This window comes from Microtus ochrogaster, chromosome 10 (assembly GCF_000317375.1).
Source record: "Microtus ochrogaster isolate Prairie Vole_2 chromosome 10, MicOch1.0, whole genome shotgun sequence".
NCBI lineage: Eukaryota > Metazoa > Chordata > Mammalia > Rodentia > Cricetidae > Microtus > Microtus ochrogaster.
Genome location: NC_022016.1, coordinates 8,848,858 through 8,874,155, shown reverse-complemented (window position 1 = coordinate 8,874,155; position 25,298 = coordinate 8,848,858). Strand labels below are relative to the sequence as shown.

Sequence of the window (25,298 nt, the reverse complement as noted above, 5' to 3'; positions counted from 1 at the left end):
TTCTCCTGGAATCGTGTGTTGTAGCCTGACTCAGCATTTCTCCTGGAATCGTGTGTGTTGTAGCCTGACTCAGCATTTCTCCTGGAATCGTGTGTGTTGTAGCCTGACTCAAGGCTTCCTCCTCCTTACATCTTTATCTTGACCACAAAGATTTCTTTTTTTATTATTTTATTATTGATTTTATTGAGCTATTCCTTTTTCTCTGCTCCCCTCTCCTTCAATCCTCTCCATGCTCCCAATTTCCTCAGGAGATCTTGTCTTTTCTACTTCCCATGTAGATTGATCCATGTATATCTCTCTTAGGGTCCTCATTATTGTCTAGGTTCTCTGGGATTGTGATTTATAGGCTGGTTTTCTTTGCTTTATGTCTAAAGACCACTTATGAGTGGTACACAATTGTCTTTCTGTGTCTGGGTTACTTCACTCAATATGATGTTTCCTAGCTCCATCCATTTGCCTGCAAAGATTTCTTATAAGCCAAACTTATAAAACTGATATTGAAAATCTGGTGTTTATTAATTGAAAAAATCACAGACCATTAATTTTTTACATAAGGTGGATGTGTTGGTTCTCCTCCTCAGAAGTCCCTGCTCAGGAATAGGTACCAAACAGTATGGGCAGTTATTGAGGACATTAATGCTGAACTAATTCCATGGTTAAGCTATGGAGTCCCTTAGAAAGGGTGACTGAGCTTCATTAAAAGAGAAGAAGTGGTTTGCAAACAAAAAGAAGAAAGGATCATCCAGAAAGGACTAGCCAACATTATGAAGGCCAGTCAAGTAGCAATCTGTAGACACATCTGTAAGGGGCTGTGTGCTCACTGCTGCTTACATACTCCTGGAAATTCACAGTCCATATCTCCTGTAAGCCTTACTTATGGGCTATGAGAAGGTGGCTACCAGTATGCCCTGTTTTGCAGATCATGAAATGCTGAGTTTTAAAGAAATTAGAGGAAACCAACTATAAAACCTAGATCATCCAGTTTGAAAGCCACTGCTTTTCTCCTACATTGTGTGAAAGATTCAATCCTCTAGCGGTCAGGAAACTGTTCTCTCCCTAGCACAGCCCCTAGTGAGGACTGGGAAAAGAGGGGTTAGCTGTCTGAGTGTCCTCAAATGTGTAACCCCAGTGTTTGTCTCATTTGAGATCCCTGCAGTGAAGTTGAATGAGCTGCTTGAGAACTTTTATGTCACTGTCAAGAAGAGCGATGGCTCAGACTTCCTGGCCACCTCACTTCACGCCATTCGCCGTGGCCTGGACCGCATCCTGAAGAATGCGGGTGTGGGCTTTTCCATCACCAGCAGCACCTTCAGTTCTTCCACCAAGAAACTCAAGGAGAAGCTGTGGGTTCTGAGTAAGGCAGGGATGTCGGGTGCCCGTTCTCGCAATATCGTCTACTTCTCCCTTTCTGATGAGGAGGGGATGTGGCAGGCAGGGTGTCTAGGGGATGACAGCCCCATTACTCTCCTGTCCACAGTGGTCAAGTACAACAGCCAGTATCTGAATATGCGGACGCTGCAGGAGCACGCAGACCTGATGTATGGTGACATCGAGCTGCTCAAAGACCCACAAAACCAGCCCTACTTTGCCCGGACAGACAGTGTTAAGCGAGAGAGCCGGAGTGCTTCTACTAGAGTATGTCATGGGAAAATCTACCATGAGCATTCCAGGGGACACAAACAGTGCCCTTACTGCCTCCTCTACAAGTACATGTACATCCACCGGCCACCTACCCAAATGGAAGCCAAGTCTCCCTTCTATCTGACAGCCAGAAAGGAGGCCACGGACATGGGCAGTGTGTGGTACGAGGAGCAGAGGATGGGGCTGCGGTCCCTCCGGGGAATTGTCCCAAATTTAGCCAGAAAGGTCAAGCTGGACAACTGTGAAAACTTCACCTTCGTCTCATTCACTCAGGTCTCCAGGCGACTTAGCTCCCACAGCTGCTGCCAGTGAGCCTTCCGAGGCCAGGACTTCCCTCAGGTGGTCATGGCCAGAGTCATCAGCAAGCAGGTCCTGAGGAGACAGAAGCTGTCTTCACTCCATGATCCAGCTGGTCTCCATTACTGCAGCAGGCCATTCCTCAGTCTTGAAATTCAGCTTTTCATAAAAGTAGATGACTGAATAATGTTTTATCTAAATGTGTGACACCTCATTAAATCTTGGAATCTAACACAGTGTATAATTATTATATACAAGAGTGAAGAAATTCATTTTATCTAGTGCCTTTTTAGCACAGGTTTTCTTGGGGAAAAAAAGTAAGTTTTAAGTACTTACTTTAAAAAAAAATCCCAGTAGCCTGGTAGCTTTAGAATGGTATAGAATATGTACACTTTGTTGAGTTTCTTTCACATAAGGACCTAGAGCAAGGGAGACAGACATATTAAGAGAAAAACTACACTTAACACTCTTTATGTTTTCTCAGTGAATGCTCTGCCAGGGCGGCAGACCTGTACACTGAGATAAAAGAAACATTTCCACTGTGCTGTTGATAAAGACAATTTGGTAAAACAAAAATCAGTACTCTGAAAAGGTGGTTCTGAGACACCACATGCAGTGGGCTCAGTAGTCTGCACCGTGAGGGTTTCTAGAAAGCCACTTGTGACCCAAATAGGAAAACCTGAAGCAGAAGTGCCTGCACCTGTCTGAGTTCTCCACACCATGAGAGCATTTGCTGTTTGAACTTTGTTGTGTATTAATCTGTTTTTCACTTCATGTGGTTGTTCTGTTAGCAAGAGTCCCTGCACATGTAAGGCTAGCTCATGCTTTCCTAGGAAAATCAACAAAGTAAGCCACAAAGAAAACAGATTCCCCACTGCATCTACTAAATACTCTGGAGATCTGTGGGTTGGCACAGGTAAGCAAGCCAGCACTGAGGACATGGTGACTGAGTCAGAGCATGCGTAGGTTAGTCATGCATTGTCAAATCATTTCACATTGATAAAACTCAACCTGACCATGTGCTGTTTAAACAGCGGAATTGTCTTTTAGCTACTCTGAATACAAGTTTTTAAAAAGGAACCCAAAGAGTACTGATTAATAGGAGTAGCTGCTACTCCACTTTCCATTCAAGGGAAGACTGCTATAATTTGTACCATTGTGTTCTCATGTATGCTTTTGCATCCCAAATTAAAATCCCAGTGTAGATGCACACTGCACAAGTCCTTACATTAGTCATTTCTTTTTCAAAGTACTGTTTTAATGTTTATTTAAAGTCACTCGTTAGTCACTGAAACACGTGACACTTTACCAGAGAAGACTCAACCGATGCTGCCTTAAGGACTCATGTTGTTCTCTTTCTAGTGAGTACATGCTTAGAGTTCTGTTCACTAGGCTACCTCCCTGGGTAGTGATGAGTTTTAGTAGCCCCTTCTTTGTGTAAATAACACACAATTAATATTCAGTGTTTGACTTGACCCTGTGTATTAGTCTGTAGTGGCTTCCAATTGTGATTTTAGGTTTTGAAGAGATAGACAAACTAGGTGTGGTAGCACACGCCTTTAATCCCAGCACTTGGGAGGCAGAGGAAGGCGGATCTCTGTAAGGCCAGCCTGGTCTACAAAGTGAGTTCCAGGACAGCCAGGGCTACGCAGAGAAACCCTGTCTCAGGAATAAAGAAGCAGAGATGGTCACAAAATGTTAGGTCAGTCTTCTTTAGTTTGCTAAACACCCAAAAGTTATTTTGATTGTGGGAAGCAAACAGTTATCTTTTCGGTTCTGCATGTAAGATGGAGACATGACTTGTATGGCCAAGTTGCAGAGTCTGCATCTTAATTATGAACACCTTCATTTTTATTTCAGATAGATTCAGAATGTTGTCATTAGGTGTGCTGGGATCTTTCCAAGTTTAACATTCCCAACAGTAGCAATAACTGACCATATGTCGTCAATATCCCTGTCAAATGAGACTGTTGAGCATTTGAATAAGCATTTCGGCTTCAACTCACTGCCTTCCACCTATTTGATGCATTGTAAGTTCTCCGAATTCTCAGGTGAACAGTTATACTAAAAACTCAAGAATCAGATCTTCAGTTCCACTTCACAGCTCGGGAATTCTTGAGTTTTGCCTCCTTGAGCTGTGGGAGTGAGGAAGAACACACATCAAGGGCTCGCACATGCCATGCACAACTTTATTGTGTATTTGTGCAGATATGGCTTTGTGAAACACACTTTAAATCAATGCATGGTAAAGTGGGGTGAGCCCATGGGCTGACAGAATAGATGTCTTCCCAGATAACCATGCTCCAAAGGAGCCAAGAGCTTGTGGCTGAGGTTCAAATGAAGAACTTCTTTCCAGTCAATTATATGCCATCTCCACAGGATACATAATCTGCTTTTGGCTTAAGCAAAAGAAAGGAGAATTCCAGAAGGGACAGGGCAAGTTACAAGCACTTTCCCCACTTGCCTTTGGGTCTCTGTGCACCAGAGTTGGGGTGTTTACCCAGAATTTCAGTTTGAGCTGGGATCGTAGCTCAGTGGCAGGATGCTTGCCTAGCATATGCGAGGGCTTGGGTTCCGTTCCCAGCACCAATGAAATAAATTCTTTAGCTAGCATACCCCAGTGCAAGTTGCCTCTGGGCCGTGCATAAGGGAAGTTGCCATCTCAGTTCTGCAAGGACCCCTGGAATCTTTGGAGAAGATCATGGTTTTTGTATTGCTATAAAAGAAGCTAAGGTAGGCATGGTGACTCACACCTGTAATGCCAACACTCACAAAACAGAGGCAAGAGGATTGCCATGAGTTCTGGGCCAGCCTAGGCTATCATAGCCATCTTGGGCTACAGAGTGAAACTCTGTCCTGAAAAACAAAATTAAAGGGCTGGAGATGGGTCAACCATTAAGAGCACTGGCTGCTCTTCTGGAGGACCTGGACTCCGTAAACTTCAGTCCCTGGAGATCAGACACGCTCTTTCAGCCCCCATGAGCACCAGGTACAAACATAGCGCACAGGCATGCGGTAAAAACCACCCACTTAGACAATTCATAAAAGGAGATGTAGGTGCTCCCTCCCCAGCACCCACAGGCCTCTCTCTGGGGAATGGCTTGCCAGCTCGTCATCCTGGTTTGGGAGATCCAGTTAGACGTGAAGAGTTTAACATACTGCTGTATCCTAGCCACGCAATGGATTTTTGTTGTTGTTCTTGTTACAGCTTTTAGTAACTGGTATCACTCATTTCCTCCATTGTGGAGAGTCTCTTCCTGACGTTTTTAAACTTGAAGAGGAAACAGTGAACACAGCCAAACCTATAACGTCTACCTCTAACACAACCAAGCCTGATTGGTTCCTTGGATTTTGTTCTGATTAGTCAGCTCAGACCCATAAATGGCGTTATTAATTTAGTCTTATTAAAAGTATCAAGCATTTCAGCATGTTCATAGACACATCCATGAAGAGGCTCTGAACAAGAGTGTATTTATGTAGAAATTGATGTCTTGACAGATGCAGGGCCGTTCTTTCGCCACTGACTTGGGCAGCTCTGCTGCAGCTCTGCGTGAGCGCCTCAGTGACCTCAGTGGCTCCCAGCCATCAGACACACTGCTGTTCTAATACTGCTCAGCACACGTGCATGTCTTCTCAGGAGATGCTTCTTTAATTTTCAAGTTTCAGAACTTCTAAAGTTATTTTGTTATCTCTAGACAACAGAATGCTATTGTTAGTTTAAGCTACAGTAACCATGTTGTTGCCATTTAAATGAACAGAATGGTTAAAGATCATCCTTACCAAGTATTCATCACTTTATTGCTTTTATGAGACACTGATTGCTTTTTTAAAAAAGGTGAACTTGGAGCCAGTTTAGGCATAGATGAATGCACATAGCAGGACCTCCCGGAGGCTGGCTGGCTTGTCCTAGATGAGCTCCACTCTAGTCTGAGTCACCACTGTACTTGTCTGGGAGCTGTGAACAGAACATAGTGGAAATCTCAAATTTGTGGACACTTTAAGTAATTTCACTTCTAAAAAAAATTTTTAATGTTCTGTGTCAAAAGAAAAACATTCTGTTGTTTAAACATTGTTCCTAAGTAAAGATCCTCGTTGTACTTTTTCCATGTGAATGAGTCAATTCAAGGTAACTGGAACAGTGCTAGATTGAAAATTTATTGGAAGAATCAAACCTGAAAAATGCCAATTATGTGAGGGACAGGAGAGCTTTTCCTGTTTAAAAAGTTTTTAATGAAGATAATTGAATATGGAAACAGCAGCTTGAGTTTCCTTTAATAGAAAGACTACTGAGAAACAAGATCTTTCCTGAACAAATGAGTGTCTGTAATCATAAAGCTTAAAAAGACTCAGTGTGTTCCAGCCTCACACACATGCATGCACACTCACGCATGCACACTCACGTACATACACAAATAAAAAAATATGTAGCTACCCCTTCTGGATCGGAATCTTCAGACATCTGATCAGAAAGCAGCAAGCTGTCTATAAGAAGAGAAGAGTGGCTGGCTTCAGCTCCTCTATAGCAACAGGTGCTGGGAAACAGTAGGGAATTTTGAAGAGAAAGATTATATCTTTGGAATTTTATATTTTAATATCTAAAATATTTTAGTTATGATAAATTCCAAGAAAATACCACCTGCCCCACAACATACAACACATCATTTAGACTAAATGAATCTATAATTGCAGTGTCTCTGAAAGAATAATCATTGGGTCATTATCCACTAGAGGAAGGAGTGGGTGCTGTAAATAGACAATAAAGCTAGAAGCTATGCACCTGAAAATCCCAGAGTCCTCTCTTGAATGTGCTAAGTAAATATAACATGTACTTAAAAGTAAATATAGTGCCATAGTACTGTTTTTATTCAATTTTATTACTAAAATAATTCATGGCAGTTGGAAAACTCAGATACAACTCCTACAAATGAAATCTAAATTACTTTAGACTTTTCCAACAATTAAAACATTCTTGCCATAGAGCCCATTGCTTCTAAGTGGCCACTTGTTCTGTACTGAGTGAGTCACAGAGCCAGGGCTGTGCCTGTCCACTGCATCCCGTGCACCTTCACTGTCCCGGAGTTAGTAACGACAGGTACAAAATCAGACAGTTACAGGACCCGAGTTCAATTCCCAAAACACACCTGGCAGCTTACAGCTCTGTGACTCCAGTTCCAGGGGACCCAATGCCTTCTTCTGGCTTCCACATGCACACAAACAACCGCAAAATAAACCTTTAAAAAGCTGGATTTGCTGAGCAGTGGTGCACACCTTTAACCCGGCACTCTGGAGGCAGAGGCGGGCATCTGAGTTTAAGGCCAGCCTGGTCTAGAGTGAGTTCCAAGACAGTCAAAACTGTTACATAGAGAAACCCTGTTTTGAACCACCAAAAAGAAAAAGAAAGAGAAAAGGAAGGAAAGAAAGAAAAAGAAAACAAAGACTTAGGGGCTGGAAAGATGGTCCAGTGGTTAAGAACACTGGCTGCTCTTCCAGAGGTCCTGCGTTCGATTCTCACCAACAACATAGTGGCTGACAACCATCTATAATTGGATCTGATAGCCTTTTCTAGCATACATGCAGACAGAGCACAGATACCTTTAAAAAAAAACTGAATCAGGAAAAATGGTGTATTCTGGAGTACAACAATAATAAGTGAAGTTGGATCTTAACTACAGGAAGCCGGCCAAGGCAGTGGTGCTTTCTCAACAACTCGTGACATTGTAGACATCTGTCAAAGTTCAAGTATTGTGAACTTGCGGGGGTAGCTCAGTGGTAGAGCACTTTGACCTAGGTTTGTTTTGTTTTGTTGTTTATTCTATAGGTTTTTTGTTTGCTTGTTGTTGTTTGATGTATGATTCACAGTCTCACTATGTAGCCTTGGGTGGCCTGGAACTCATTATGTAAACCATTCGGGCCTCATACTCATAAAAATTCACCCATCCCTGTCTCCTTCATTGCTTGAGTTGAATGCATGTGCCACCATGCCCAGCCAGGCCCTAGTTCTGATACCCAGCTTGGTGGCAGGGCGGAAAGCACAGTAAGAGAATAAAAACAGCGAAAACAAATTACTTCTAGAACCCACAATATCTGTGTTGGCACTAAAACTGGGTTCTGTTGTTTTCACGTGCTTGCCCTGGATACGCTTGAAGAAAGGAATGGAGTGCTGTCAGCCTCCTGGCTCAGATCTTGTAGCAGTGTGCTCCTAGCTGTCTGGCCAGTGAACCCTGATGTTTACTTTAAATTAGCAATACAGGAGTTTACGGATTGTTTTGTGCTTGTTTAGTTTTTCATTCTGAAATAGTACAAAAACTATCCCCAGAAGGACAGACAGAGCTTCTTCTGGATGGAGACCCGGTATAAACTCCCCAGGGTTCTCTTGCTTAACTGTGATTGACAAGTCTGATTGACTTTACCACTTAGACAAGTAATTTGTCTTTACTTAAAATTTTACTGTTTTCTATATGACAGTTTTTTGTTGTTTTGTAACAAAAATGAATTTGCAATGTTTTTATTCTCCGAGGTGTTTTAAACACACTAGAAAGGACTTTATGGCGGGTGTTCATTTACTAATGACTGATCTTATTGTACCCTTTCCAGCCTTTTCTTCCCTGGTAACACACACCTGGGAACACACATGTGCACACGGGAGCCTTGAGCTGGAAGGCTTTGCAAACATTTTCTGTCCATGTCAGGATTGGAAGGGGTTTTCTTACCCATGCAATCCAACCCTCTAGTCAATGGTCAACAGAGTCTGTTAACAATTTGCAGTGTTTGGGGGTTGTTTTAAGGTGTTGGTCTTATTCATGTATATGCAGGTTTAATGTTTAACCCAGATTGTAAAAAATAAAATAAAAAATGTTTATGTCTGTTTTCTTAAAGTAACCTAGTTATCTCAACATGATGTGCGGTGTTTTCACATTCCTGTTTGCGATGCTGGCACATGAGGCACGGTTCCTTGCCCACGGCTGATGCTCCTGAGCTCTTGTTGTGGGAGTAGCTGTCACGCTGCCTCCTCCCCCTCTAGTACTCAACAATTTGCAGGTCCCACAGTCGTATACTGGCCACTGTGTTCATGTCTTCAGTTAATGTTTAATTAATGTTTTCAGCTTTTCCGGTTTTGTTATTTTGGAGACATTTAATCCTCAGAACTTCCAAGGGAAACCTATTGCTCTCCACATTACCACAGCTCAACCAAGAAATAAAACTTAAAAAAATGTTTCCAGCAGAATAGATTTTGGTATCTTAGGTTTCTTTTGGCTGTGGTAAATGCCATGTTGCTCTGGTAAAAGCAATTTGGGGGAAAAGAGTTTATTTTCATCTGAGAGTTATATATTATGAAGGATGATTCAGAGAACTTATGGATTAAATCTCTACATATAAAAGGAATTCATTGGAATGACTTACAGACTAATCCAACAAAGGCTAGCTGTGAACGGAAAGTTCAAAAATCTAGATTGCTTAATCCCACAAGGTTAAGTGTCTCCACTGGTCTTCTGTGTATGCTGGAATCCCCAAAAAGTAGTCTCCAATGCCAGTGAAGGAATGGATGTGCTGCCAAGGTGAGGGCAAGCAGGCAAAGAACTGAATGAAAAACCTTTCTTCTTCCATTATCCTCATATAGGCTGCCAGCGGGTGTGATCCAGATTCAAAGTGTGTCAAGATCTGGATTAAAGACCTATGTCTTCCTGTCCCAAAGGTCCAGACTAGAGGTGGGTTTACCCACTTCAAACCAAGCACAAAAATCTCTCACAGGTGTGCCCTCCATTTCTGTATTGTAGTTCATTCCAGATGTTGTCAAGTTGACAACCAAGAAAAGCCACCATAGGCAGCAACGTGGAGTAGGGGCTATGGAGGAACACTGCTTACTGGCTTGCATGGCTTGTTCAGGCTGCTTTTTATAGTACCCAGGACCAGCAACCCAGAGGTAGCACCATCCAGTGAAGTGGGCCTCCAATATCAATCATCAATCAAGAAAATGCAGCGCAGGCTTGCCCACAGGTTCATCTTGGGGAGCATTTTCTCAGCTGAGGTTCCCTTTTCCCAAATGACTCTAGCTTGTGTCAAGTTGACACAAAACTAGCCAGCACAGTCCCCCATGAGAGTGATACCTGAAACCTGTTCCACAGCTTCTGCTTTGAGTCCCATCTCATTTCGTGCCATGTGTTCCCTCCCTTGCTTCCCTCAGTGATGGAGTGTGACTTGGGAGTTGTAAGATGAAATAAACAAGAATAGTTGTAAACAAACACGGAAGACTAAAAGGCTGTTCTAGAGATGGTACAGCCTCAGAGGTGAGTATCCTCAGTTGAAAGGAGGGGCCTGCAGAAACATGGGGATGGTGTTGTTAATGACACTGTGATAAAAACATCTAGCGAAGAAAGCTGTTCCTGTGGACGACCCTATTTGTACCCTCCAACCATGTTCCGTTAATGTAGATTTGTGGGTTATTGACAGGTATGTTTATGATACACAAATGTGTGTCACATTCATGCCTGTGTCCCCTGAAGATGAGGGCCAAGGAATGCACACGGCCGAACTGCTGCTGTAAAGGAGATGCCTGCCCTGAGAACACAAACCAGATATGAGGACCAGGGTACAGGCATTCCAGTCCTGGGCATTTGCTGTCCACCCATGCTCATCTAGGGTTCTTACTTTCTTCTAGTGCCAGAGCATCTCCTGACCAGAATGTGGGCTCCCTTCAGATGGACTCCCCCTTTTCCTTCTCCAATACACTTCTCGTTTTTCTCCTTCTTACCTTTTGGATTCTGTCTGATCCCTTTCTCTCCTTGGGGCATTTTCACTACCAATTTTAGTAGTAAGACACCAGGGACAGATGAGAAAGACATTAAACATGATGCATTTTAACAATAAACAAGATCCTTATATTTCTCATGGGATCCCAAAGAAATAAAGATGAGAAACAAAATTTCCTGCTGGAAATTTTACAGTGTACTCAGCTGCTAAAATGCTCAGCGTGCAATCAAGGAAGCAATTTAGCAGTTTTAACATGCTTAGCTGTGGTAATCATCTTTAAGAGTTTGGCCAAATTTAAAGAACCAAGTCAATTTACTATTGCAGCATTAGAGAATCTAATGTACCAATAACAAATGCACTTTTGATAGTTAATAGAAATGCTCTGTTGTGCTGTGTTATGCCTGTCTGCTCCTTGGATTTCCATTTCCCTTTGTGCTGTATCCTCAGTTCTTGGGCAGCCTTGCAAAGATCACTTCCACATCACTTTCCTCGGTGCAGCTGCCAACCTGCAAGCAGTCCCCAAGTGTCAGACATTATATGCCACTTTCACAACTTTCGTTATGACAAGTTCGCTTATTCTACTATTTATTTGATGTTTTGTATTTACATTGTTTCCTTGTTTTAAAACTTGAATTTAGTGCCCGGCCTGGTACCCCTGCCTTTAATCTCAGTACCTGGGAAGTCCAAGTAGGCAGACCTCAGTGAGTTCAAGACCACAAGTTCCAGGTCAGCAAGAGCTAGAGACCCTGCCTCAAATAAATAAACAGATAAATAAATCTTGAATTTATATTAAAGTAAAGAGTAAATATCTTAAATAAAAAGAAAGCATCCTGATTAATTTGTTTGCTACTCAGGTTTGATGGAGGTGGGTCTTGTATCTTATCTGTTGTTTTTATTGGTTAACTAATAAAGAAACCTGCTTGGCCTGATAGGACAGAAAATTAGGTAGGCAGAGTAGACAAAACAGAATGCTGGGAGAAAGAAGCCGAGTCAGGCAGTCGCTATGATTCTCCCACCCGACACAGCCGTAGGTTAAGATCTTCCCTAGTAAGCCACCTCGTGGGCTACACAGATTATTAGAAATGGGTTAGATCAATATGTAAGAGCTAGCCAATAAGAGGCTGGAACTAATGGGCCAGGCAGTGTTTAAAAGAATACAGTTTCAGTGTAATTATTTCGGGTAAAGCTAGCTGGGTGGCAGGAAAGAGCCTGCCGCTCCTATTACTACACAAGTTCAAATTTCAATTCTGCTTCTTTCTAGCTCTGTAATCCCGAGCAAGGCCTTTCTATACTTCAGCAAATTTATTTAAAAATTTTAAAGATTTAGTTATACATATAACTTGCCTGCATGTGTGTAGGTATGTGTACTACATGAGTTCTAGTGCTGTTGGCAATCAGAATCCCCTAGAACTAGAGTTACAGACAATTGTACAGTTGTGATCTGCTTTGTGGGTGCTGGGTATTAAACCTGGGTCCTCTACAAGAGTAGCATGTGCTTTTAACCAGAGTCACTTCTCCAGCTCCAGTTTTTTCATCTTTAAAATGAGAGTAACACCACACACATTTTACCCTGCAGGGTTGTGAGAATAAAGATATGATATATATATATATATATATATATATATATATATATATATATATATATATATTTATTATATGTAGGTTATCTAGCTAGCTATATATAATCCATGGGACAATGCCTAGTATGCAGCAACTATCTAGATAAAAATATGTTAGCTGTGGTTACTATATGTCCTTTTGCTACACAAATGCAGTATTCTATATATTTTTAAGTATAACCCATATGCATTCCCTCCAGTGACACAGTAGCACACTGTGGACAATATATTGATGTGCTTCCCCTCCTCTCAAAATGCTTGTCACCATTTGAATGAAAATGGCCCCTATAAGCTCATAGATTGAGTCACCAGGGAGTGGCACTATTTCCAACGATTAGGTGTGTCCCTGGGGGAGGGCTTTGAGTTTCAGATGCCCAAACTGGGCCCCATGTCACTGTCTCTTCCTGCTGCCTGCAGACCAGATATCTGCAGGGCTCTCAGCTACCCTCCAGTGCCACGTTTGCCTGTGCGCTGCCATGCTTCCCACCATGTTAATGGACCAAACTGAACCTGTAAGCCAGCCCCAATTAACTACTTTTCCTTGGGACTGGAGAGATGGCCCAGTGGTTAGGAGCATTGGCTGCTCCTCTAGAGGATTCAGATTGAATTCCCAGCACCTACATGGCAGTTCTCAGCTGTTAACTCCAGTTCCAGGGGACCCATGGCACCAGATAGCATATGGTGCATATTTACATGCATGCAGGCAAAATATTCATATAAAAATAAATCTTTTTTTAAAATGCTTTCCTCTCTAAGAGTTGCTGTGGTCATGTGACAGAGATAATGCTCTCCTGGTCTTCCTGCTGCAGCTCTGGATTCTGTCAGGCGTCTCTTCTGAAATTCATTTCGAGTCAATCTTACATACTTTGTTAGGTCAGTCTTACCCACTCCCACATCCTTAGCACACACACCTACACGTGTGAAGCCCAGGAAATTCCTCAGGCCTATCTTCTTAGTTCCTCAGGAAGGCTAGTGGCTGTAGGACTTGCTTCTCCCACAGAATACCACATCCTTTCCAGCCGTGCCTTGTTATTGTCTTCATTTATTTTAGTAACGACCATTCTACCAAGAGAATACTTTATAGTGAAGTAATCAGTAACATCAAACATATTTTTAAAGTACTTTACTTTTATTTTTTTATTTATGGATTTTTAAGACAGGGTCTCTCTATTCTGTAGCTCTGACTGTCCTGCAACTCGCTCTGTAGACCAGGCTGGCCGCAAACTCACAGATCCGTCTGCCTCTGCCTCCGAAGTCCTGGGATTAAAGGCGTGTGCCATCATGCCCTGCATTTTTTATTTATTTATTTGAGACAGGGTCTCACTGCATTACTCTGGCTGTCCTCTCGTATGCTGGGATTAAAGGCTGCACCACCATGCCTGGCTGCACTTTACTTACTTTTAATGGCTCACTGACTGCTATTCATCCTCCACTTGGAGGTAGGACAGAATAACGGGGGGAACATAGAACAAGGAAATGACAGGCATAAGGCTGCTGCAGTAGACTAAGATGGTAGCATTGAAAGGGTAAGAATTCATTAGATTCTGAATATACCTGGAGGCTAGACACAATCAGATTAAAAGAGGAAATGTAAGAAAAAGCCCTGCAATGACTAGTCACTGAAGTGGAGAACATGGGGCAGGTGTGCTGGAAAGGACACGTCTGAAGCCACATGTAGACGTGTTACACTGTGGAAACAATGGTGATAAAAGGTGCGGGAGTTTGCAGAACAAGCTGTTTCAGGTATTTCCTGCTACATAATGAACTTCTCGCTAACTCGGAGGGCCAGTGAAAGGACATGTGCTCCAAGACTGACCTAGTCCCACAGCCACAGGGAAAGCTGGCCTCCCTCCACACGTGCTCTGGAGTATTACAGAATTAAAAATAAAAATTTTAAACTTACATAAATGATGAGAATTTAGTTTTCTTACAATTTTGTGGGTCAAAGGGCTCATCCAAGTTTTGCTGGTCCCCGTGACATCAGCGGAAGTTACATGTCTGACCTATCCATTGGTAACTGGGCCAATCAGGAAAGCGCATGAGAGCTCACTCGTCACTACCTGGCAGCTCAGAGCTTGTGCTGTTCTATCAACTTTAACACAAGCTAAAATTACCTGAAGAAGGGAACCTCATTTGAGAAAATATGGGCTAAGGAGTGGCTCAGAAGTTCAGAGCACTGGCTGTTCTTCCAGAGGACCTGGGTTGGATTCTTAGCACTCACATGATGGCTAACAACCATCTATGAGATCTGGTAACCTCTCCTGGTATGCAGGCAGAACACTTTATACTTAGTCCATAAAAATCTTTTTAAAAAGATTTATTTTGCTGCATTCTATTGAGAAGTTTTGCTATCTCCAGAGATGGGTACACATAAGAATGGAGATGTAGGGCATGGGGGAAAAGTTGTGTTGCATACATGTAGTTTTGTGATGGAACCAGAAGTTCAGTGAAGAAATTATAAGGATGTGTCATGGGTGCTCAGCGGGTACCAAGGAGGTTGAGCTGCAGGAAGATAGGAATAGGCAAATGAGTTCTGTGGCTATGGACAGCATACTAATGCATGTTGAAGCAGCATTGTGTGCTCAAAGAACTGGAGTTCTGCATTCCCACTGCGTGGCTAAAGATGGCAGCAAATTAATATTCCTTTAAGATCTTTGTAAGTGACAAAAAAAAAAAAAAAAAGAACCCTACTTAAATCCAACCTAATGAGAATTTGTCACATCCCAGATCAGACATTCAGAAGCGTCACCAGCACCTTGAGGTTCTCTGAGTCATCTCAGTCACAGGCCCAGGAATGTCACCAATAAGGGTTATCTCTGCTCTGCTGCAAGGGTGGTGCCTTCATTCCTAAATTTGGTTCCATACCCACTGTGGCCACCTGACTCCAGCAGCGCTGCTTCCTTTTATCCATCTGAAGATGGGATTTTTCTCAGAATGATGAGAATGCAACTTTTCTAAAGCCTCAGTAATCTCTCTCGAGTGTCATCTGAACCAATCTGTGTTCTGGGAATGTGCTGGCTAGCTTAGGCAGAAACCTACCTGTTGCCTTGGCAGTGGGAAATTCTACTGGGTTTTGCAGCAATTAAGGTCTATTTCTGCAGATGTGGCTGAGTCAGCTTCCATAGAAGGAAACGCAGCCAATAAAAATATGACTGGGGACTGGAGATGGCTCAGCAATTAGGAGCACTGCCTGCTCTTCCAAAGGTCCTGAGTTCAATTCCCAGCAACCACCTGTAATAAAGTCTGGTGCCCTCTTCTGGCCTGCAGGCATACACGCAGACAGAATATTACATACATAATGAATAAATATTTAAAAAAAATATGACTGTTAGAAAATAACACTGAGTAAATTCTAAAACTATCCACCTAACTCACTATCTCAGGAGCTCTGTGAAGATTAAATTAACACCCTCTGATGTTACCTTGCTTTTTCCTTAAAATGTTCCTGGAGACATAGCTAAAGAAACCTCAAGAGAATATAGGTACATAGAGAGCTAAGAACAATTTAGGAAAAGGGTCCAAAATTAGATGGAAAAGACAGCAGAAATTAATCAGTGAAGTACAGGGGAGATGAATTAGTCATGTTCTTTTGGTGTCTCCCAAGTCCACCTTTTCTAAGAGCCAATGAAAGCTAAGTTTATACATCTCTATACCAGACTATGCCCCTAAATATTCAGTAGCTCCCAGCTTTGCATCAAGCAAAGTAACTCACCCTAGAATTTAAGACTGAAGTATGAATCCATCCTAGACTCAGACTCATTTTGTAAATACTGTGCTGGGGATTGAACTCAGGACCTCATGTATACTAAGCTCTGCCAAGGAACTGTATTCCCAGTCCACTAATCATTTCTAAAAATTATACACCAGCAAAATAGCTCTCGGTTGTTCCACAATGACCCCTGCCCCACACCTGATGTCCTCCTGCCTCCACGCAGACATTGCCTTTGCTGTGTTATTTTTTTACTCTAAATATTTCATCTTATAAATTAAGCTCGTGCTATTCTGACAGTTTTCATGTGTTCTTTCATGCTCTTGTCCTCGGGTGCCACGTCATCAGGCACTAGTATTCACTAGTAGTCGCTAGTAGTCACTAGTATTCAGTTATTTGGCTCTGCATGCTTGATATCAGAACAGTGAGTGTGCTGCTCCCTTCTCATGGCCCGTGTTCATTCTTTGTTTGCTCTTATAAAAGCAACTACTATGTATAGACATGATTGACTTTAACATTGCTGCAACAGGACCTGTGCTCACTGATGAGAATCTGTTGGTAGAGCTGAATCAAACTATCAATTCCCATTCTTTTGTTCTTCTGTTCATCTTCTGTTCTTGTGAAAACCCTTGCCCAAGTGGGCTTTGAACTCATGAAACTATTTCCTGCCAGAGCAAAGCTAAGAATTGAAATGATCTAATAAAATAGCTCACAGATTCAGAGGTGGGAGAAAAAACAAAAACTAAACAAAACCCACCCTACCTTTAAAAATCACTGAGTCATTTTCGTTTTATTGTCATAAAAAAGTACTGTACTATCATCTCACTTGTTTGGTGGCTTTCAAAATTTATTTTCCATGTCTAAAAAACAAACAAAACAAAACATACACACATACAAAGACATCTTTTTAGGAACTAGGGAGATGGCTCAAATTGTAAACTACAAGCATGTGGACCCCCAGTACCAACAATAAATGCCTGGCACTCGCTGTCATCCCAGCACTGAAGGGGAGGAAGAGCCCTGGGGCTTGCTGGCCAGCCAGTCTACCAAAATCAGTGAGTTTCAGGGTAGTGGGAACCCCTATTTCAAAAATAAGACAGATTTTTTTTTTTACGCTGCAATCAAGGTTCTGTGTGTGTATGTATTCTTGCATTCACTCCTTCAACAAATAGATATAAATACCCCCAACATAGCAGGTATTATTCTACATGAAGCAAAAGAACCAGAGAAAAAACAAAATCTTTACCCTTGAAGACGTATGTACTAGAATGTAAACTGAATACACATATAGTCACAGAACACTAAAGCATCTATTAACACATACAGTACAGTTTTATTTCCTATTTTCTCTGTCTAACGCTGATACAATCAATGCATTAAACTATTAAGCTGCCTTAACTCAGAAACAAGCTGAGACTTGTAGTTTACTGGCCTAAACAAGTGAGACACTAGTCAGCTGTGTGCTGTTTCCATCTTATTGATGGCATGGCATGCAAAAACGTTAAGTGATTTGCCTAAATTTACCCATGATCCCAGAGAAATAGCACTGGAAGGAATTTCACCTCCAGGCTTCAACTGAGCCCAGTCCTATCTGTAACACTGCAGTCTTCATCCCTAACCCAACTCATTCTCTCTCATCATACTTTTTGGGGGAAGAGGGTGGTGGTGAGGGTGGGCTTAAGGAATAGGGTCTCACTCTGTAGGCGAGGCTGACCTTACCTGAGTGCTAGGATTAGTCCTGAACCACCACACTGGCCTGGACTGCAGTTCTGACCTTTGTCTGGGGTACCCTTCACTCCCTTACATCACCGACATACTTCTAGCCATATCCAAACTGCAGTGTGCTCAGATGTGTCTCTTGTGCCATAACTGCTTGCTTTATGACTACTTGTATGCCGGAGTAGGATCCTCCACAATGTCACCACCCGATACGCACATCTCAGTCATCTTTTTGTCCCTCATCTCTGTGTATGTATGTTACACAAGGCAGAGAACCACAGAAATGTCCTAGGTAGCAGGATGGCGTCATCAGTGTGACACAGTCTAGAGTTACCTATGAGATGGGCCTCTGGGCGTGCCTTGTAGAATTACCTTGATAGTAGTAACTGAGGTACAAGATAAACCCACGTCGGGAGCCACATCATTCTCTGGCTGGAAAGGAGAGAGCAGTAACATCCATTCTTTGTTCTCCACTTAACTGCAGATAAGATGTAACCAACTGCTTCAAGCACCCGTTGCTTTGACTTCCCCACCATGATGGACCGTGTCTTGAACTGTGGAGGATCAAGACGAGCCCTTTCTCCCTTAAGGTATTTTCATCAGGGTATCTTGTCGCAGAAACAGGAAAACAGGAACCTAAATTACAAACTTACACAGTATGCAAAGGCTACAACAGTGAACAAACTATACACACACCCACTTTGCTAACATCAATAACCATGTTAGTATGTCAGGGATGACAGAACAGAAACAACGTCCCACTGAAAATGAAGGCTACTAGAAGGACCCCAATAAGGTGGCTGTTCTTTTGGAAGGAGAGGAGCAGACACAGCAGACATGAGGGTACCACCCTACAATGGGGAATGTTTCCACCTACTCAGTTAGAAATCAGTTCTGCAGAACTAAGAACCCTTCTAGGACTGTTAACTCTCACATCACTCCGAGCGGTGTGCTCTGTGGTTGATGAAAACGCCTACAAGGAACTATTAGGAAGCTAACTGTGGCTAAATATTGACCCAACTGAAAAAGTTAAGTTCAACTGAAAAAGTTAAGTTCAAACTCCCCAACACCAGAGAGAATGGGGAAGCAAGACAGTCAGTTACACAGGGTTGTGTAGGGATGGGGGCCTTGGCTCAGTGAAACAACACTGCAAGTTTTTACAACCCCTAGGGCCAATCCTCAGGAACAGAAAATGCCAAGATACTTACAAAATAACCTCCTTATAAAATACATTTTGATCATGACATTTGTGTGCAAGATGTGTTACAGAACAAGATTGGTTTTGGTTTTTGGTTTTTGAAGACAGGGTTTCTCTGTGAAGCTTTGAAGTCTGTTCTGGAACTTGCTCTGTAGACCAGGCTGGCCTTGAACTCAGAGATTCGCCTTCCTCTGCCTCCCGAGTGCTGGAATTAAAGGCGAGTACCAGCATGGCCTGGCCACACTTCTACTTCTATAGGTCAAAGGGAAGGTAGTGGCAACTACATATTTAAACAAACACCTCAGTTTCTTGTTAAAGTTTGACCCTGATGAGCAATTTGCTTAACCTAAGTCTTTTTTATTTAAGAGAATTTAAAAGGCTTTAATTTGCCTAGTTTTAAATTTCAATTAGATAAAAAATAGAAAACCACTCAAGCACACCGTTTGTGTAGCAACATGAAGTAAGAATACAAATACATTTAAGTACATAAAAATATATTACTTAGTTTTTCATAACAGTATTTAGTCACATCATTTATTGAAAAACAAAGATTGGTTGATAATTTAGTCTTATTTGGAGTTTTAACATTCAGAATAGGAGAACGAGTTATAGCTCAGAGTATTTCTACATATGTTGCTTCTGAACACAAGAAACCAAAAGTATGTTTGTAATGTAAGACTATTGTTCACATTTTTAAATAGCACCCTCATTTCTTTAAAGTTAGGACTATAAATGGTCCTTGTTTGGTTTTGGTATTTTGTTTTTTGAGGCAGTTTCCTATACCTCAGACTGGCCTCAAAAATCACTACCTAAGCAAGGATGGTTTTGAACTTCTGATCTTCCTGCCTGTTTCTCCAGTGCCAAGATTACCGGAATGCGTATCAGAGCTTGTTTGTGCAGTGCTGGGGTCAGATCCAGGGCTTCATGAGTGAGACATTCGGGCCACCTTCTTGAAGGTGGTGAAGATTTTATGAAAATAAGCAATTCTAAGTCTGAGAATAAAGAGTCAAATGGTAATACAAAAAAGTAAGTCACAGGAAGCACAACCAATTCCGCCAACCATACCGCGTTCAGCATCCCAGCTTCCCTTCTTTCTTCATTCTCACTTATTCCTTTCTTTAAAAAAACAGAAAACTAAATTCCCCAAAGTCCTCAAAGTCAGAGCTTGTATAGAGCCCAATGAGAGCTTTGACATCTGATACTAACTACAAGGTCCCTCTGATCATAGGTACTTTCTTCATTCTGGGTCAAGGCGCGGTAAGACAGGAAGGATAAGATTCCCAAATGCCGAGTCTTGAGTTATGAAATATCCAGACGAATGTGCGTGAGCATGCTGAGAAAGATTTAAGAAAAAAATGCTATTAAGAGACAGTTTTAAATGTTATTAAGAGACAGTTTTAAATGCTATTAAGAAGACGGTTTTTCCAACTAAGGCACTTAGGAGGCCAAGACAGGCAGATCTTGTGAGTTCAAGGCCAGCCTGGTCTACAAGAGCTAGTTCCAGGACAGCTCCGAAGCTACAGAGAAACCCTGTCTCCAAAACAAAAAATAAATAAATAAAATAAAAATAACAAAAAAAAAAAAAGAGGACTGCTTTTAGTCACTTAAAGTGAGGTAATCTTACTCCAGTTCTGTGCAAAGGCAATTACACTATACCTTTCAAAATTTTATTTTTTAAGTTTTATGAAATCGGTTTTGCAATGCAGCCTCGTCTGACCTGAACTCATTGCAGAGCCTCCCGTTCCACCCCTGAAGTAACGTCAGCTCCTCGTGACACGTGGACGCCAGCACCACTGCGACTGTGTGTGCAGCGTGTTTACTGACATCGCTCCACTGAGTTACAAAATTCTAGAACCTGGAACTCTCCATGAGACCTGACTAGGTTCATTTTGCTCACCTGAAGAGCTGCCTTCTGCTGGGCTGCAATGTGCTGCTGCTCAGCATGGTCCCGGAAGTCCTTGTTAAGAGAGGGTCTGGAGAGGGAGATGCTAAAATGGAAATCTTGGTTACTTGACTACTGAACAAAAGGTATCCTTATCTCAGAAAAAAAAAAAAGTATACAAGGGATTTTATACTAGAACATTTTTATTATAGTAAATTGAATTTTAAAATTGAGGTGTAGCTACTACTTAAAAATTATACATATTTATGGTTACAGTGTTTTAGTATTAGTTTACATTAAAAAATAAGCAAACCAAAATAACCTACCCATCATGTCATATGCCAATATGATGATGATGATGATTATATAAGATCTCTCAATAATTTTCAGGTACTAACTAACCATCGTGCTGTATAGTAATCCTGAAGAGAATCATCTGGTGTTTTTGTTTTCTGTGTGTAGTGCTAGAAATTATACCCAAATCTCAGGCACAGTAAGCACACTAAACCACAAAATTAATCCCTAAGCCTTTTTGTACATATGCTGAATCACACAGTCTTCATTACATATTACTTTAAAAAAATGTTTTAATTTGTTTGTTTTTGTCAGACATATGGAGATCAGTTCTCTATACCATGTTCGGGGTAAGAGACTCCTGTCCCACTGAGCCATCTCTCAGGTCGTGTGTATTCTCTATAAAGATACAAACAATTTTGAAGCTGAACATGGTGGTGCCTGCCTGTAATATCAGGGTTGGGGGTGGACAGAGGAGGACCTTAGGTTCCAAGCCAGTCTAGACTACACAGCAAAACAGTATCTCATAAAATTTAAAAAGTGACCTTCTAGGGCAAGAGAGGTGTCTTCCAGAGGTCCTGAGTTCAATTCCCAGCACCCACATGGTGGCTCACAACCACCTGTAAAGAGGTCTGGTGTCCTTTTCTGGTTTTAAATCTTTTTAAAAATGACCTTCTAGAATAAAAGCACATTCTCTCCTCTTCCTATTACCTGCATTAATTCATGAAGAAAGACTATGTTATTTTATGGGATTTCAAGTAATCTATTATATAGATCCATAATTTACAACCCCTTACTTTTAACTATATTTGAAGTACCTCTGTCTACCATCATCCTTATTAATATTATTATTTTATTTGTTTGCTTTTTGTTTTTTAAGACAAGGTCTCACTATGTAGCTCTGGCCATCCAGTACCTCATTCTGTAGACCAGGCTGGCCTCCCAGTGCTAGGATTCAAGGTATGCACCACCACAACAGACACTAAGTCTTTAAAACCTGTTAAAAACAGCATGACTGCTTATCAACAACAGCAGAAGCGCATTTCTCTGTCTGTATAATTAAACTCAGGATACTATATCTACAGTTTGAACAACTATCACGAGACTCTAGAGCAGCTACTAGACAGCTGGCTCTGTGCAGAACAAATCGCAGACAACAACAGTTACAATGAGATGTGATGCACATGGCACACTAGGGGTGAGCAGACTACGAACACAAATGGGGTTTCGGTAAGCTTAGAGTATAAACCTAATTTTACCAGTAACGAGACCTCCAAAGAGCGCTAGGCAGTGCTTTTCTCTTTAAAAGTATGATTAATAATAGCACCTTCAAGGAATAGTCAATACCTAGCTCCAGGGTGACTTGCTGAAGATTGGTTCTGCATAAGTAATTTTCTTTTCTCTTTGTCCAGTTCAGCCAAGATCGCAACTCTATTTTTATTTTGAAAACCTACAGAAAAAAAGAAGGAAGGGGGAAGAAGAAGCATTTTAGACCAAGACCATGTAGAAGCCAGAAAGCAAAATCCCTATTCTCTCACCCTACAAGCCAGCAGCTTTAAGACCATAATACATTACCAGATGTGGTGGTAGAGTTCAAGGCCAGCCAAACCCAAGTTCAAACCCAAAGGGGTTGGTGTAAGGGGGTTAGCTTAATTGGTAGAATTGCAAAGTCCTGGGTTTGCTCTCCAATATAGTATGAACTAGATGTGGTGGCAGAGGCAGAAAGATAAAAAGTTCAAGGTCATCTTTGGCTTTGTACCACGTTCAAGGACAGCCTGGGCTACTTGCTCCGTGTGACCCTGACTTCAAAATAAAACAAAAAAAAACGGGCTCAGCAATAGTAGCATACAACTTTAATTCCAACACTCTCAGGAGGCAGAGGCAGGTGGATTTCTGTTGAGTTCCAGGACAACTAGAGTTACCTAGTTAGACCCTAAAAGAGAGGTGCGTGTGTGTGCGTGTGCGCACGTGCATGCGCTTGCATACAGATGGTTCAGTAGTTAGGTGCACTGGTTGCTCTTCCAGAAGACCTGGGTTCAATTCCAAGCACCCACTCACAATAGTTAGTCCAGTTCCAAGGCAATCTTTGGAACTCTGTGGGCACAGGGCACAAATAAGGTGCCCAGACATACATGTAAATGAAACACCCACACATAATATTTTAAAAAAAGAATCAAAGCAAACAAAACAAAAACCCAATAAGCATAATAGATGGTTACAAAATAAAAGGATTTTTAAGATTTATTTATGTTTGCAAAAGCAGGGCCTACGCCTTATACATACCATGTACAAGCACTCTTCCACTAACTACAATTCTAGCGCCAAGACTGATTTAAATAATTCTACTCACCAAGGTATGAATTACAACATTTGTTTTGGACAAAATTTGTGGGCCCAAACTATTGCACAGGCAAATCTACAGGCATGCAGATTTTTACATGAAGGAAAAAGCATTTTGCAGGCTGGAGAGATGGCCCAGCCATCATCCAGAGGCCTGAGTTCAATTCCCGGCAACCACATGGTGGCTCACAACCATCTATAGTGGGATCTGATGCCTTCTTCTGGCATAAAGGTGTGCGTGCAGCAGATAGAGCACTCATACACATAAAATTAATAAGTCTTAAAAAAACAAATACTATGCATACTCAGGTCAAATTCATTCAAAAATGATGTTATTTTTTGAAGGAACGGCTGAAGAATCACAACTGATCAGACCAGAAAGCAAGTCTAAGAAATAGAGCACATAGCCGGGTGGTGGTGGCGCACGCCTTTAATCCCAGCACTTGGGAGGCAGAAGCAGGTAGATCTCTGTGAGTTTGAGGCCAGCCTGGTCTATAGAGCGAGTTCCAGGATAGGCTCCAAAGCCACAGAGAAACCTTGTCTCGAAAGAGAGACACAGAGAACACAACTCACGGGATATACAGACACCTACTTTTATCGAATACTTCTTAGGTAAGATCTCAGCACATGTTGCAAAGTCATGCAGCGACTGCAACATGCATCTAAGCTTTAAAAATCCAAATTAAAGTCAGGTGGTGGTGGCACACACCTTTAAACCCAGAACTTCAGGGGCAGAGGCAGGTGGATCTCTGAGTTCAAGGCCAGTCTGGTCTACAAAGTAAGTTCTAGGACAGTCAGGGCTACACAGTGAAACCCTGTCTCAAAAAACAATCATATAAATCCAAATTAAAACACCAACATGTGAACAATCTCCACAATCTCAGATGTCTAGCCTCTGCAAACCTATCTCAAGATCTGGTACGTATGCCCCAACAACAGCAACACACCAGAACCAGGAGTGTTTTGCCCAACTGGCCACTCTCAAGTCCTTTATAATCCTGAGCGCCTTAACAGTCTTGTTTGTATGTACATAGGCATCAGGCTTTCTGATCCCTAGCTAGAGAGAGGGAGTTGGAAGAGACTGGAAAACACATAAGGCTATAGAGGAAGAGCAGCAAGAGACAGTTACAGCTCTGGAGACTAGAAGGATAATTATGGGATGAGGACACTTTAAGCAGGGTAGACCTAAGCATGCCTAAATCCCCATCTGAGGGACTGTGAGAATTTTACATTGATTTACAGAGAACTGGTAGGAGGAAATGTCCCCAAAAGGGAGAGACTGGTTGGGTGCAGCATGTAGAACACATTCATAGATACTGGCTTAACCAGACATAGCTGAAACCTGCAGTTCTCAATTTAGCCAGACACCAGCAACTTGGCTATGGCCAGAAGTTTGGAACAATGTCTATGCCATATTCATTTGAGCAATTTATCCTCTCCCACTTTCCATCTCTGTTCTTGTTATACCACAAAATTCTAATAATAGCAGACTCCTTTTTAAACTAACAGTGACTGTACATTCTGGCATTTCTAAAAAGATGATTTTATGAGCTTTCCAGACAATTCTTCATTTCCCGCTGACACACTCCCTGGTGAAAACAGGGCACCAACATCAACTGTCATGCCACTGAAATGCCCCCTTCTCTAGTGAAAAGTGGGTCAGGCAGGCCAAGAATGGAATGTCCAGGTAATATGAACTTATCCCAAGTACAGCAGAAACAAAACAGCCTAGTTTTGTACGTGGCAGGACCTACACTGCTCGCCAATGTCATTCACTGCTTGGTCATACAAGAGCAAAGCAAGCTAATGATGTCACTGATGATGTGGTCTAATCTATAAAGCCTCTCTCCC

General features: G+C 41.9%; 2 protein-coding genes and 1 long non-coding RNA gene across 5 annotated transcripts in view; 1 reads left to right on the top strand and 2 right to left on the bottom strand.

Annotated features, from left to right (window-relative positions):
- The window catches only part of Kiaa1958 (KIAA1958 ortholog), a 187,211-nt gene extending 185,046 nt beyond the window's left edge, over window positions 1-2,165 (top strand). For both annotated transcript variants that reach the window (XM_013348225.2, XM_013348226.2), the window contains one exon: window positions 1,147-2,165. In XM_013348225.2, the coding sequence (XP_013203679.1) occupies window positions 1,147-1,953 (807 nt within the window). In that variant the 3' untranslated portion in view covers window positions 1,954-2,165. The remainder of the gene's footprint in view (window positions 1-1,146) is intronic.
- A 3,549-nt stretch (window positions 2,166-5,714) lies between these two features.
- LOC113456645 lies at window positions 5,715-7,112 on the bottom strand. The gene is made up of 2 exons (XR_003377402.1): window positions 6,371-7,112; window positions 5,715-5,893 (listed from the first exon to the last, which is right to left on the bottom strand). It is a non-coding gene; the product is annotated as an uncharacterized LOC113456645 (long non-coding RNA).
- A 12,335-nt stretch (window positions 7,113-19,447) lies between these two features.
- Inip (INTS3 and NABP interacting protein) overlaps window positions 19,448-25,298 on the bottom strand; it is an 11,223-nt gene continuing 5,372 nt past the window's right edge. For both annotated transcript variants that reach the window (XM_026782175.1, XM_026782176.1), the window contains 3 exons: window positions 22,455-22,557; window positions 20,829-20,919; window positions 19,448-20,264 (listed from right to left, as the gene is read on the bottom strand). In XM_026782175.1, coding sequence (XP_026637976.1) covers window positions 20,169-20,264; window positions 20,829-20,919; window positions 22,455-22,557 — 290 coding nt within the window. In that variant the 3' untranslated portion in view covers window positions 19,448-20,168. The remainder of the gene's footprint in view (window positions 20,265-20,828; window positions 20,920-22,454; window positions 22,558-25,298) is intronic.